The sequence below is a fragment of a genome, unplaced genomic scaffold (assembly GCF_019419815.1).
Source record: "Pyrus x bretschneideri cultivar Hongxiangsu unplaced genomic scaffold, Pyrus_bretschneideri_v1 Contig42, whole genome shotgun sequence".
Classification (NCBI taxonomy): Eukaryota; Viridiplantae; Streptophyta; class Magnoliopsida; order Rosales; family Rosaceae; genus Pyrus; species Pyrus x bretschneideri.
Genome location: NW_025999746.1, coordinates 573,612 through 586,835, shown reverse-complemented (window position 1 = coordinate 586,835; position 13,224 = coordinate 573,612). Strand labels below are relative to the sequence as shown.

Below are 13,224 nucleotides of genomic sequence, written 5' to 3'. Positions count from 1 at the left end.
AGACAACCTACGTGGGCTGACTAATACCTTTCTGATGGTAGTCAATTTCTAGTCATTGATCTGCCTAGATCTCATTTGTAGCTGACAAGTGTCATGGAGACAAGTTGGCTGATGGACATTCTTATTTCCTTGGTTATATTTGTTCCCTAGGGTTTCATTTTGTTCTTGGGGGTTTACAACTTAGTTTTAGAGAGAGAGAGAGAGAGAGAGAGAGAGAGAGAGATTTTCCTTTAAGGCTTGAAGCTTGCATCTTCTCCATTGATGAACCCTAATGCTAAACCTTCCTCATGCATTAAACACCCAATCATTGTCTATTACGGTGGGTCACATTGTTTTAAGGTTTTGCATTTATGTCTTGGTATGGTTTTAAGCTTTAAATTCATTTTTTTAGACCACACTTTTGGATTCAAGTTAGATTCTTCCTTCAACTGTTTGACTGGAGAATCTGACTGGTCATTTGAATCTAGATTTCATGTGCATATCATAAAATCATATCATATCATTAATCGTGTTGATCTTGGTGCCACAAAGTGAAGAGCTCAGAAGAAGCTGCCATCTCGTGAAGACCGAAGGAGTCCATCTCATGCAAGGCAAGGTTGCACAAAGGTAAAACTGCTCCATATATAGGGATCTAGGAATTGAGATTGTGTGATCTTTGTATAAACTTTTGTTTACGCTAGTGGATTGGACTCAGTGGAGAGTCCTTGGTTTTTTAACCCAAAGATGGGTTTTTCCAGCCAAAAATGTCTTGTGTTCAAGCTATGTTTATTGTGTCACACATCCCACATACACATACATGGTACATATATCTGTTGAACAATTAAATGATATGTGCTCACTGTCATGCTCACTTGACACATTAACTTGCAACAATCTACAGAGTTACTAACTAGGATAGTTTTTGTGAACTGAAATTGGTATTTAAATATCATATTTATCGACTAACAAATATATCTTAGTTGATTGGAAGGTTTGACTGGTCAGTTTAGCGTATTATAATTTTTATATACAAGATATTCCACCTGATACCAATTTCATTTTTACAACACATCAATATGTCACGTGATAAATACACCATGTAAGTAATCATCTTAGTAAGGAAATATATTAAAACAAAGTGTTATCAGACTATGTATTCAAAGAAATTTCCATTCATTTGACACAATAAAATTGTTAACGACAACTTAAATTCCGCCTCACTCGTTATTATCTTCATACTACATCAGCATGCCACGTTATTCATGAAATACAGAATCTCTTATTTGGTTAGACAGGGCAATGCACATTGTCAGCACATGATCCAAGATTAGGAAAATATATTTTTTCGTGTGGAAAATAGGGAAAGTAAGAAGAGAAAAAAAAGAAAAAAAGACCGAAGAGGCATCTTGTGTGAAAAAAATAGGAACCGTTGATTACCATGATGCTCTCTCTCTCTCTCTCTCTCTCTCTCTCTGTGTAACCCTGGTTATATTTTTTACAACCCACAGTCGCGTCTGCTTTTCCACGGGCCTCCCCCCCTTTTTTTATTAACACGCGCACCCCTACACCGCTTGCTTCGTCATTTCCGCATCTCCCTCTCTCTTCTCTATCTCGCCGACTCATCCACTCTCCACCGGGCGCCTCTCAAGAACCCTAAAACCTTGACGTCTACCTCGCACCGCCGCACCCAGACGATTCCAATCCGAATCTGAGGTAATTACTGCGAAAATTTTCGTCGCTAATTCTCGGTCGGTGCTGTTATGGCGACGCCTGAACTCTGTTTTTGAAGTGTTTTCTCGGTTTTTTGTTCCAATTTCTGGAAATTTTGGTTTGTTGTTGTAGTTTGGGTGAGAAATAAAAGGGGAGATTTTTGAAGAACTTTGCTTTCATTTTGCTATCAATTTTATTGTCTTTTAGTTAATCTATACATATTTGTATACATATATATACATACATATACATACATATATATATATATTTAAAAAGTGGGTTTTGAGATATATGATTAAGCAACTGTTTGGCTGAGTGAGCTGAAGGAGTTATGAACTGGATTTTCTTGTCAGCCAAACGAAGCTAAGCTTGGCTCTGTTGATTTAGTTGGTACCCCCACCCACCTCTATTTTATTTTAATTTTCACTTTTGAATGAATTTTTTTGTGCTTTTTGTGACTTGTTATTAGTATTACACAAATCTGCTGACAAATTTGCATTTTTTTTTTCCCGTTTTGTTTCGATTTATTTGCCAATTTTGTACCTTTCAATTTGTTTTCTGCTGATTTCTCTCTTATGGTTTGTGAATTCCTATAAAAATTACGTTGAAATTGATATAATGATCTTTATATCTCTGTTTCTTATTTGTTATGATATTTTGTGAAAGAATGAATTTGTTTTCTTGTTTAGAATGAAACCGATTATGTTTTGTGTTAATTTGATGAACTGAGTTACTAATTGTTTCCTATATATTATGTGTTTGAATCTGTTCCGGAAGCATTCAAGTAGTTAGAAATTGAACCCTTTCAATTTGGGATTGCCGAATTCGTTAAATCATATATGTGTATATCCCCCTTTCTTTTTTAGTTATTTGCCTGAAAAAGAAGGTTGGGGGTCTTGAAAGCCACTTGGGAAAGTCTCTTTGTTTGAATTAATGGCTATTTATTCGGTGTTTTTTGAGCTGTCATGTGAGAATTAATTGGTTTGATTTGTTTTTCTTTTAGGATCTTGTTTCCTCTTTAATCACCCTTCTTATTTTCTTGTCTGCCTACCAATTTTGCAAATGTACTATAGTTGTTCAGTCATAACTGTCTATGTTACTGCATACTCTCTTCTTATGATAACCGGTTTTTTTTTTTTTTCCCTTCGGCTTTGTAGACTTCTGAGGCGCTGGTTCTTTCTCTGCTTGTGATGATCTGCTTTCTTCTCAATTTTGAGTAGATTGAACGGATTCAAGGTTGTTATGATCACCTCTGTTGTTTCTTCCTAGATTTCTATAGCGTGAACATTTTCTTATACTTGAAACTTTTATGACCATTTTCTAATGGGCGGTGTTGTCACCTGTGAGATTTGGCTACTTTAGTATAATAACTCTTTACTCTAATGCAGGATGATTTATTGTCACAATGATGCTGTAAAGAAATCAAGTTCCCTAAGATTCATGTACTGCTGCAGTTGACCAGCAAAAGTTTGGTTTAAATTCTGTGGTCGAAATGGATCGGCGTGATACATCAGGATTTGTTAGTGGGGGTGGGATGTACTCTCCCAGAGACATCTAACTCTTAACTTTGTAGATAATTTTATTTAGCGCAGAAGTTGGCACTGTTCTGTTGCAATTCGATTAGGTTTGTGTAAATTATTTTAGTCGTTACTTAATGGACAATAGGTTGCAGAGTCTGGGTTTTGCTGCAAATTTTTCTTCAAATGCCTTAAAGATCGTGGGCAACTCCATGCAAGTTGGTGGAGCTGGAGGGGAGTATTCTGCAGATACTATCTTACGGCTTAATTCCCCTGGTTCTTCAATGGCTTACATGCCAAGCCCAAAAGGAATCAAACGGAAGTGGAGTTTGGTTGGTGGATCTTTGACCCAGCATGTTGGCTCTTCACTGGCGCTTGGGCTTGGCCGTTCAACAAGTTCTTCAGACAGCAAGGGGAGCTCAGCTACTGCTTGCACTACAATGTCTTCAGCCAAAGAAATGGATGAGGAGTCCTCGATGGATTTGGAATTGGACTTTGCTCTTCATCTTGGAAATGAAAAGGTACCTAGCCCGAGGAAACCTGCTAAGAGTGCACTGGAACTGCAGCCCAAGGTTGACTTGGAGTTAAGTCTCTCCACTGGGTTGTCTGAATCTGAAACCACTAGTGTCAATCCTAGCCCTGGCTCGGTCCTTTCAGGCATGGAGTTGCCATTGGCGGCTGGTGGGGCCCATACTGTAGATGGAGTAACTTCATTCCCTTTGAAGCGAAGGTTTTCCATGCAACCATTGCAGACTTCATTCAACCCAGGGGCTAGCATCCTTTTCAATGAGGTTTCACAAAAGATTGACTTTACTGCTACTGTTCCGGATCTCTCATCAAGCATGTTAACCACACCAAATAGCTCAGTCACCTGTATTTCTTCTGGGATAACACGGAAACAACAGTCACAGCATCGCAGCTCTAATTCAAAGACATGCCAGGTTGAAGGGTGTGGAAAGGGTGCCAGAGGTGCCTCGGGCCGTTGCATATCTCATGGTGGTGGTAGGAGGTGTCAGAGATCTGGCTGCCACAAGGGCGCTGAAGGCAGGACAGTGTACTGCAAGGCCCACGGTGGTGGCCGGAGATGTGAATTCCTTGGGTGCACAAAGAGTGCAGAAGGACGTACAGACTTTTGTATTGCTCATGGTGGTGGCCGGAGGTGCAGTCATGAAGGTTGCACTCGAGCTGCCAGAGGGAAATCAGGATTGTGCATCAGGCATGGTGGTGGCAAGAGATGTCAAAGAGAAAATTGCACAAAGAGCGCGGAGGGCCTTTCGGGCCTTTGCATCTCACATGGGGGAGGCCGTCGATGCCAAGCTATAGGATGCACAAAAGGGGCGCAAGGGAGTACATTGTTCTGCAAGGCTCATGGTGGGGGGAAGCGGTGCACTGCTCCTGGTTGCACCAAGGGAGCTGAAGGGAGCACACCCTATTGCAAAGGCCATGGTGGAGGGAAAAGGTGTGCATTCCAAGGTGGTGGGCATTGTACAAAGAGCGTGCATGGTGGTACCAACTTCTGTGTGGCACATGGGGGTGGCAAGCGATGTGCCATGCCTGAGTGCACAAAGAGTGCGAGGGGACGAACTGACTACTGTGTCCGACATGGTGGGGGAAAGAGGTGCAAGTATGAAGGGTGTGGTAAGAGTGCGCAAGGCAGCACTGACTTCTGCAAGGCTCATGGTGGAGGGAAGAGATGCTCATGGGGCCATCCGGGGTCAGTTTATGGTGTCCAAGCTAGCGCCCCTTGTACCTCATTTGCAAGGGGGAAGACAGGCCTCTGTGCTCTCCATAGTGGTCTGGTTCAAGATAACAGGGTTCATGGAGGTATTACTTTGGGACCTATGGTTCAAGACCCTAAACGTGGGAAGTCGGAGAAGATGAAAGAAGTAGTGATTGCTGATGACATGAATGTTGATGTGATGAATATCGTGAGTGGCATAAGGACTTCAGCAACTGGAGCTTATTCTGACTTGAAACATGGTGGTGAATCTTCAGTCCCCACGATCGTGCCAGAAGGCAGGGTGCATGGGGGAAGTCTGATGGCTCTGTTGGCGGGCGACGGTTTAGATTCGAACACAAACAGCATGGGAAGCAATCCATCTGGGCCAAAGAAATCCTACATGATGCATCAGAACTGGATGTAAGGCTATTTCCTATCTTGTTCTTTGATTCGGTCTCAGTGGTTGGCAAGTGTTTCTCAGGTAGTCAGCATGTCTGTGTCCTATGTTTCTTAGTTTGGTTTAGTCCTTTGATATACATTAGAAGTCAGTTCTCATTCATTGGTTCAAATGGAGAGAACCCGTAAGCGCTTAAAAGATGTTAGTGTAACAGTTGTTATGGGTATATCAAGGTAGGGCATAGTGTTAGAAGTTGAGGAGTCAGGTCATTGGTGTTCTTTCCTGTAAAAATGTCTGTCGTTCCAGCAGTATGTTTGTGAATACAGGTAAGGTTATACCGCCTGTAGGGTCGGTCAGTTTGTCAGAAATTCTGGTGCAATAAAAGCCTTTTTCTGAGATCATTATAATCCGTTTCCGTGTTTGGTTTGCTTGTTTGTCTTGCAATTTAGTTGCTGTTAAGTTTTTGATGTTTAAAGGTATTTGCGGTTTGATAGTTAATTGGGGAATTTGGCTGAAATGATAATTTTACAAATCTCAATTGTTGACATGAAAGTTTTTATTAAATGATCGGTATGTCGCCAATATTTGATTGATGCTGTTGGTATCTGATTTTAATGGATTTGTAAATTGATCGTTTCGGTCGATTTCCCTTAATGATTCTCGGTTCGTGACAAATTCGTGTGAACTCGGAACATGACATGATTTTATTTTTATTTTTTTGAAGAAATGATATTATCTACGCTACACTAAGAGGAGGTGGGGTTAAGCTTCACATTGAACTAGTAATAATGTGGTTTAAATTCGTCTTTGGCGAAAATAGAACCTTAGACCTCTCATTTACAAATCACAAATTCACTTGACCGTAACATAAAGTGGCCACATGTTCAACGACATGATTAAACATATGATTAGGATGGATTCATCTACAACAATTAGTGATCCTTTGGAGAAGTATTATGAATAATCCCTTGGAAATAGGTCAAAATTTTGGAACTTATTTCTGGATTTTCCTTTTTATTGAAACTGCAACACAATTTTACATGATTATTTTTGGTATTAAATCTGCATATGTGGAGCTTTTCCTTTGTATGCCATAATATTCCCCTCTGTCAAGTTAGAATTTGGCCAGTTTAGAAAGCTCATCAACTGCTTCAACCAAGTGATCAAGCCTGGCCACAAACTCTATCAGCAACGAAGTGAAGTTGGCCAGGGACAACGCTGCCGTGCTTTCCAACGCCTTCATCCTCGGCAAGAAGTCTCCAGCCGATCCCTCTTCTTCAAAAGCATCAACCTGTCGAGGTGGCCATGAGTAATGCTGCCTCCTCGACTGCTTCCTCATCAGCTCATGGTAATTGCTAGGCTCCGTCTGCTGCTGCTGCGTGCTTTGGTTTAGTTGCTGGCTCGAGTTCTTCTCGAGGCTATTGCTGCTGTCGAGATCAGCCAGTTGGCTGGTGACATCGGAGCAGGTGTTCGACAAGGTTAGAGAGAGCCTGGTGAGTGGCTTGGAGTAGGTGTTGGTGTCCGGGGGTTCAGACGGCGATGTGAGGAGGTAAGAGTGTATGTCGATGGCGCGTTGGAGTCGCTCTGTTGAGCTGTGGAGTTTCATGAGTAGGGATGTTCTGGTGCTTCTTTTCATGTCGCTGATGTCTTTGCCTAGACTTCTTACCAGTTCTGCGGCGTGGCTCGTCGCATCTCGGATCTCCGATTGGAATGTAATCCGGAGGTTGCAGGGTGCCTAAACACCAATCAATAAAAAAATAAAAATGCAAATTATTAGCAAATTATCATCACACAAATTGTTTTACTGAAAAGACAATGTTTGGGAGATAAAAAATTTAAACTAAATTTGCAAATCAAATTATGTGTCACCACTTAGAAATAAGTACGTTAAACAATACTTCAGTATTTATTCAATCATCAATTACATCATTTGGTTTAAAATGTTGGCTTCCGTTGCATTACCGTTATCGAAATAATCTCTTTCATACTTTTTGTCATAACCATTATAATAAAGGAAAACTACTTTAAGTTTTAACGATGAGGATAAAATAAATGGTAAAATGAATAGTACTATGATTGACTTTAATGTAAAAATGTAGTTTTTCTTTAAAACGAACAATACTGGAAACTTTCCGTTAAAATTCCCTATAATAAATCCAATTCTTCCCATTGAAAACCAATTTTAACCAATTATATCTCAAAAAAAATTTCTTTGTATTTATCTTTTTCATCACAAGGCATAATGCGCGATAAGCGACATAAGAAAAATGATATATACCTAGTTGTAGACAGCTTCTCGAGTGAAAGTGTTTTAAGGCCCCACAATCCCCACTAACATTTGATTGTTTTTTCTGAACAAATTCAATTGGGGTTGTGAATCAGGTCATAGGAATATCTTTACGTGCTTGAGAATGACGATTAAAAACAAACCAGTTGATCATCGTCATGCTTTTTAGCACGTCACGTAATAATAATAATTATTATTATTCTAGTGCCAATTCTTAATTCCTGGTCCCTAAATATTGGACACTAACAACACCAAGAGAATAAACACATCGTATAACTTGTATCCTTTGATTCCCAGCCAGCTCTTAATTCTTTCCAAATATTCCCCAGCTTCTAATTGTATAAGGGAAAAGAGTTTATGATTCTGGCCTATCTGATTCTATATTATTTTTAGGCCTCAAAAATATCAATTAAGTCATTTTTTCTTGTCGACAAATCACATTTTAAGTTTTGTGTGGAAAAGTTTTTTTTATGATTTTAATGAGTTGCATATGTCAAACTGTGATTTGCATGTAAGAAGGAACGACTCGTTACATTTGTTAAAAATCAAAGGGAAAATTAGGTTCACATCCTTCTTTTTGTTACTCTATTGATTAAAATCCTATTCATTTTCAATTTTTTATCAAGGTCCTTAGGTATTAATAACATCATTAATTATTTGAATAATAAAATATTTTTATTTTTAAATATATTCCTTTACTGTTAAAAATGTTAAAATTAGTATATTTATATTTATGGTTAAATTTTTTATCATATATTTTTATTTTTAGTTTGTACCTATTTTTAATTTGCAAATATTTTTTAATTTGTACCCATATATTAGTTTCTTTTTGTGCCCATATTTTTTAAAGTTTTATTTGTGTTTGTACCCATGTGTATACTGTCACGTGACATTGTATATTTAATCAATGATAGAAAAATTACATATGGTATATTTATGTTTTATGCCTAAACTTTGTATCATATATTTATATTTTTAGTTTGTACCCACTTTTTAATTTGCAACATTTTTTTTAAAAAATTTGTGGTATTTTCTTTTTAGTTTATTTTGTACCCATGTATTAATTTCTTTTAGCGCCTATATTTTTTTAAAATTCATTTGTACTCATAATTTTCTAATCTTTTATATGTACCCTAATGTACCCATTCTTCTTTACTAATGTACCACTTTGTTATATGTGAAATGTATCTTTTTTTTGTAAAATGTACCAATTTTTTTTAACACTATGGATACATTCTTTTGCCATTTATTATTTCATATTTTTACATAGTTTTTATCCATTTATTCAATCAAAATGTTTGAATTTTTTTATTGTAACCGTTTCTAATAATATTATAATGAGGGATTTTAAATTTATAGGATTATAAATCTCATAAAATATCAAACAATTAATGTCAAAACTATAAAAATATAAATATTAATAGTAATATAATGAGGTGTACAAAGTCAAGAGACTTTGATCAAACTTTGAATACTATTAAGATTGTAATCAAAGAATGTTAAGGATTAAGGACCGCATCCAAAGTATCCCTAAACTCGAATGTCTTCATGTATACACATGGAGAAGGAGAATATATACCTGAATTTCAGAGTGCAAAACTCCATGAAGTGCCATAACCTCATAAGCACAATATCTCAAAACTGCTGCCACCTTGACATATTCTGACCAGGGATAGAAGAAGTGCCTGAATCTGCCGTGCGGTGGCTCCCATTTTGCCGACACAGCCTTGCATTTCAAAAAATATATGTTCAAACTTTTTCTGGTTAACTTTTAACCTTTGATTAATATTATAAAAACCAATTAATTAAACAAGTTTAATTAATTATTACCAAAGCCTCCAATTTTGCTGATGAGTTCAATGTGTTCTTGCACTTCCTATAAGCAGGCTCATCTGGAAACTCATCCATAACAGTTTTCGAGAATTCAGGGTGCACTGACCCATCATCTTCTAGATATTTCCTAACACATTCTGAGAACAATTATAAGAAACAAATAAATGGTTATATTTCTGTCTACCTTATGATAAAATGTGATCATCTAATCCAAAATCAATTAACAAATAATGAATATTATAATTTGCTTTGATACTATGTTATAATGTGAATATTAAACTTAAAGAATCGATTTATGTGTCAAGTGGAGTCTACTTGTTATATCAAATATTATAATTGACGTAATCAAGATGGGGTCCGAAAATGTAGTCCATGTCTAGCATGGGATTTACATGCATGGCATGTTTTTAGGTTTATGTACGTATTTTGCATGCACGTTATTATTAACATATAGGATTTGCAATTTTCACCGTTGTTGGAAATTAAAAATACTAGTCGATTATTTTTCGCATACCTTCAAGTGAGTCAGCCACCGAGTTAAAGTTGTTGACTAGCTCCTTATGCAATTGCTCACCAGCCCAAATAGGGCAAACCAGCACATTCACTAAGACAGCTACAAACCCTCCGATGGCGATAGAGTAGAGTCGATCCATTGCTGTCCTCATCGGGTTTCCCATCGATAAGCGATACCCAGAAACAACGATCAAACAATAGGTGAAAAGTACGACCCTGAACCCATACTCATATGGCACGAGTGATGGCCACAACTTCATGAACGATGTAATGGTTCCTGCATAAATAATCAATTAATTCCAACAAAAATTATAAGTGTTTGATAATTTGATCAATTTCTATGTGTTTATATGGCTTTTATGATCGTCATTTGGGGATATTCGATGTGTGACATACCGATTATGAAAATGCTAAAGCCAATGATGATAGGTTCAGCTACGCGTCCAGAGCTTAGTGCTACTTGAGCAACACTAATGGCCAAGACTCCGGCAAGCAAACTCCCAAGAGCTCGGTTAAATCCTCTGTTAAAGGTTGCACCTAGAACAACAATGATACATGCTACATGGGCTTCTATATATAAACTAAATAAGTTGTTTGGTTACATATCAAAGTATACATGATTGAAAAGAAAACATTTGCTTGGTGTCAGGTTCCAATATCAGTGATCACCGTCCATGATTTAATTTCCTCGGTGTCAGGTTACTACTTGACACATGGTGTATATGTATGGCATACAATTGATGGGTGTTTTGCCTCACTATGTTTGATATATATTTGGTCAATGTTACTCAATTTGATCAAATATCGACATTGTACTAGGTATTATAAATTGGTATCCAAAATCAACTATCACCGTACATGATTTAATATGCTAATTGATCTTAAATTACTTGCAAATATGCACACGTAATATGCATGCGTAGTTGGATATGCTCTTTTTACCATCCACATATATATTGTAACCTTAGCTAGCAAGATGTTAAGTAGTTAGCATGTACAGGATGAATTGGCATAAATATATGTGCTTATGCATGCATGCATTGATTTTTATGTATGCATGCACGTACGAACGTACCGACTGTATATTCGAACATGATGGCAACAGTGAGGATAGACCAGATGATATTGGTGCCAAAAACTTCATAAGGTGCTCGGAAGAGTATAAGCAAAGACACAAGAAGCACAGCCAGCCCCACTTTCAGTGAGAATTTCACTCTGTTGCTATCTTCTCTGGCAAATTCCCAAACGTTCCGCACCCAAGCCTTAAGGGAGAAGCCTCCTCCTTCTCCTCCTCCTTCTCCCTTGCTGGATTCATGCTGTTTGACTTTGGTCACAGAACAAGGGATGTTAATCTCAATACTATGACTACCCTTTTTTCCATTCATTCTCCAATGAAGCAGTATAGCCTCCCCCAACTCTTCTATCAGGTGCTATTTCTCTAAGAGCCCCGTATTATCGAATTAATCGCTTATAATAAAAGCACTTTTTGAAGAAGCCGGGGAGAACAAGGGAGGAGATAGATCAAATTAAACTGCGAGAACAGTGTTGAGTAGTAGGATTTGAGGTGTGTTCATCAGAAGAGAAGAGACTAGGTTTTAAAGAGGAGGGGTGGTAGCTATGTTTGATGGGCAAGTAGGTTAAAAAGTACGTCTAGTCAGGATGTCATATATACAAGAGAATACAATACGACAATAATAGAAAAGAGAGAAAATGAAGCTAAACCCTGAGGATAAAAAGATGCTTAATTACAATAATGCAGCCTGCACTGCATGCATAGAGAATTAGAATCTCAAATGCAGTTTTCAATCGCCAAACACGTTTTCTCTTCCAAATATCGACCTCGTGAAGGTGGTATTTGCAGAAGTATACTGGTACACAATCTATATATATATATATATATATATATATTTTTTTTTTTTTTCTGAAAATTTAACTTTTCCCCTCCAAACTCATTTTTTCTAGCCTATAACCTATATTATTTTTATCTGAATAAAACCCAATGATTAGGATCCAGCTAAGCAACTTACCAATTAAGTTTAAATTCCGCAAAAGCATTATTGTCGTGTGTATGTTAATATAGAAACTAATATGAAAGGTTTTGTGATATGGTTGTAATTGATCACGTGCATTCAAATTTGACAAGGTCTTTCGCCAAAGGTACATTTAAACTACATTATTGCTCGCCCATTATGAGACTTAGCTCATTCCCCCATCCCCTCAGAGTAGATAAGAAAAGATTAATGGATGGACTATTTTGATAAAATTAGGGTTAATCAAACTGAAATTTAAAATAAAAAAATCCCAAATTAATTTCTACATCTATTAGAACCATATTTCATGGCTACAGACCTTGTCAAACTTGAATGCACGTGATCAATTACAACCATATTACAAAACCTTCCATATTAGTTTCTATATTAATACACACACTGCAAAAATGGCTTAGCGGAATTTAAAAAGAGACAAAAACTAACACAAGCTTAATTTAGTAAGTTGCTTAGTTGGATCTTAATCACTGATATTGGAGGGGAGAAGTTATATATATTCAGTTGTTTTTATGATGAAACCTTAACTTTTGTTATGTTTTCAGAGCATATTAGCACGAGTCTGAAGCTCAACAGCTACACGTGCTCCAAGTTACCCAATTTGTGTTGTTCACATAATAAACTTGAAAATATGTCTCACATGAGGGACGTTTGAAAATGAGAAGAAACATCTCACAATGGAAAAGTTTACCAAACCTTGCATGTCCTTATAAGGTTACTCCCTATATATATTGCTAATTATAGTGAACTGTCAACTTACCATGTCATTCATTGGTAAGACATAATTGAGAAATAGATATAAACTAAAACTTAACGATAAATATATATATACATATATATATATATATATATATATATATATATATATATATGAGACGGCCAGTAAACACTAACCTGTATAATCCCCTTGATAATTTGGTCAGTGTTACTTCACAAACTATTGCTGTAATTTACTCGAATGAAAATTTGTCTTTTTCTCTTGAGATCAGCAGTGAGGTGTATTAAGGAAAAAAAAATTAGGATTTGAATAGGTCCTCACTTTTGTTAAAGGAAAGTTCCTTGATATTTACCTAGAAGGGAAAGAGTGAACTGAAACAAGAGGAATATTGTATAGAACAAAGAACTCAGGAAGCTACACCTAGTTTCACAAGGAAGCCTCTTTGCGATTTTTCTTTGCTGCAGGAATATTTCCTAGGATTTGGATACGTGATCAATGGCTGCTC

General features: G+C 37.1%; 2 protein-coding genes across 4 annotated transcripts; one reads left to right on the top strand and one right to left on the bottom strand.

Annotated features, from left to right (window-relative positions):
• Nucleotides 1–1,512: 1,512 nt before the first annotated feature.
• On the top strand, nucleotides 1,513–5,724 carry LOC125469342. Of its 3 annotated transcripts, XM_048566573.1 has the most exons (3): nucleotides 1,513–1,692; nucleotides 2,847–2,925; nucleotides 3,078–5,724. In XM_048566573.1, the coding sequence occupies exon 3, from the start codon at nucleotides 3,344–3,346 to the stop codon at nucleotides 5,348–5,350; it is 2,007 nt and encodes a 668-aa protein (XP_048422530.1). In that variant the 5' UTR covers nucleotides 1,513–1,692; nucleotides 2,847–2,925; nucleotides 3,078–3,343; the 3' UTR covers nucleotides 5,351–5,724. The 3 variants fall into 3 exon arrangements, with proteins under 3 accessions (XP_048422530.1, XP_048422532.1, XP_048422531.1); XM_048566575.1 differs by lacking the exon at nucleotides 2,847–2,925; XM_048566574.1 differs by lacking the exon at nucleotides 1,513–1,692 and having other exon boundaries at nucleotides 2,834–2,925.
• On the bottom strand, nucleotides 5,360–11,576 carry LOC125469343 (aluminum-activated malate transporter 9-like). The gene is made up of 6 exons (XM_048566576.1): nucleotides 11,032–11,576; nucleotides 10,353–10,493; nucleotides 9,958–10,233; nucleotides 9,441–9,580; nucleotides 9,190–9,336; nucleotides 5,360–7,058 (listed from the first exon to the last, which is right to left on the bottom strand). Exons 1-6 carry the CDS (start codon nucleotides 11,339–11,341, stop codon nucleotides 6,438–6,440), a joined length of 1,635 nt encoding a protein of 544 aa, XP_048422533.1. The 5' UTR covers nucleotides 11,342–11,576; the 3' UTR covers nucleotides 5,360–6,437.
• Between the last annotated feature and the right edge of the window lie 1,648 nt (nucleotides 11,577–13,224).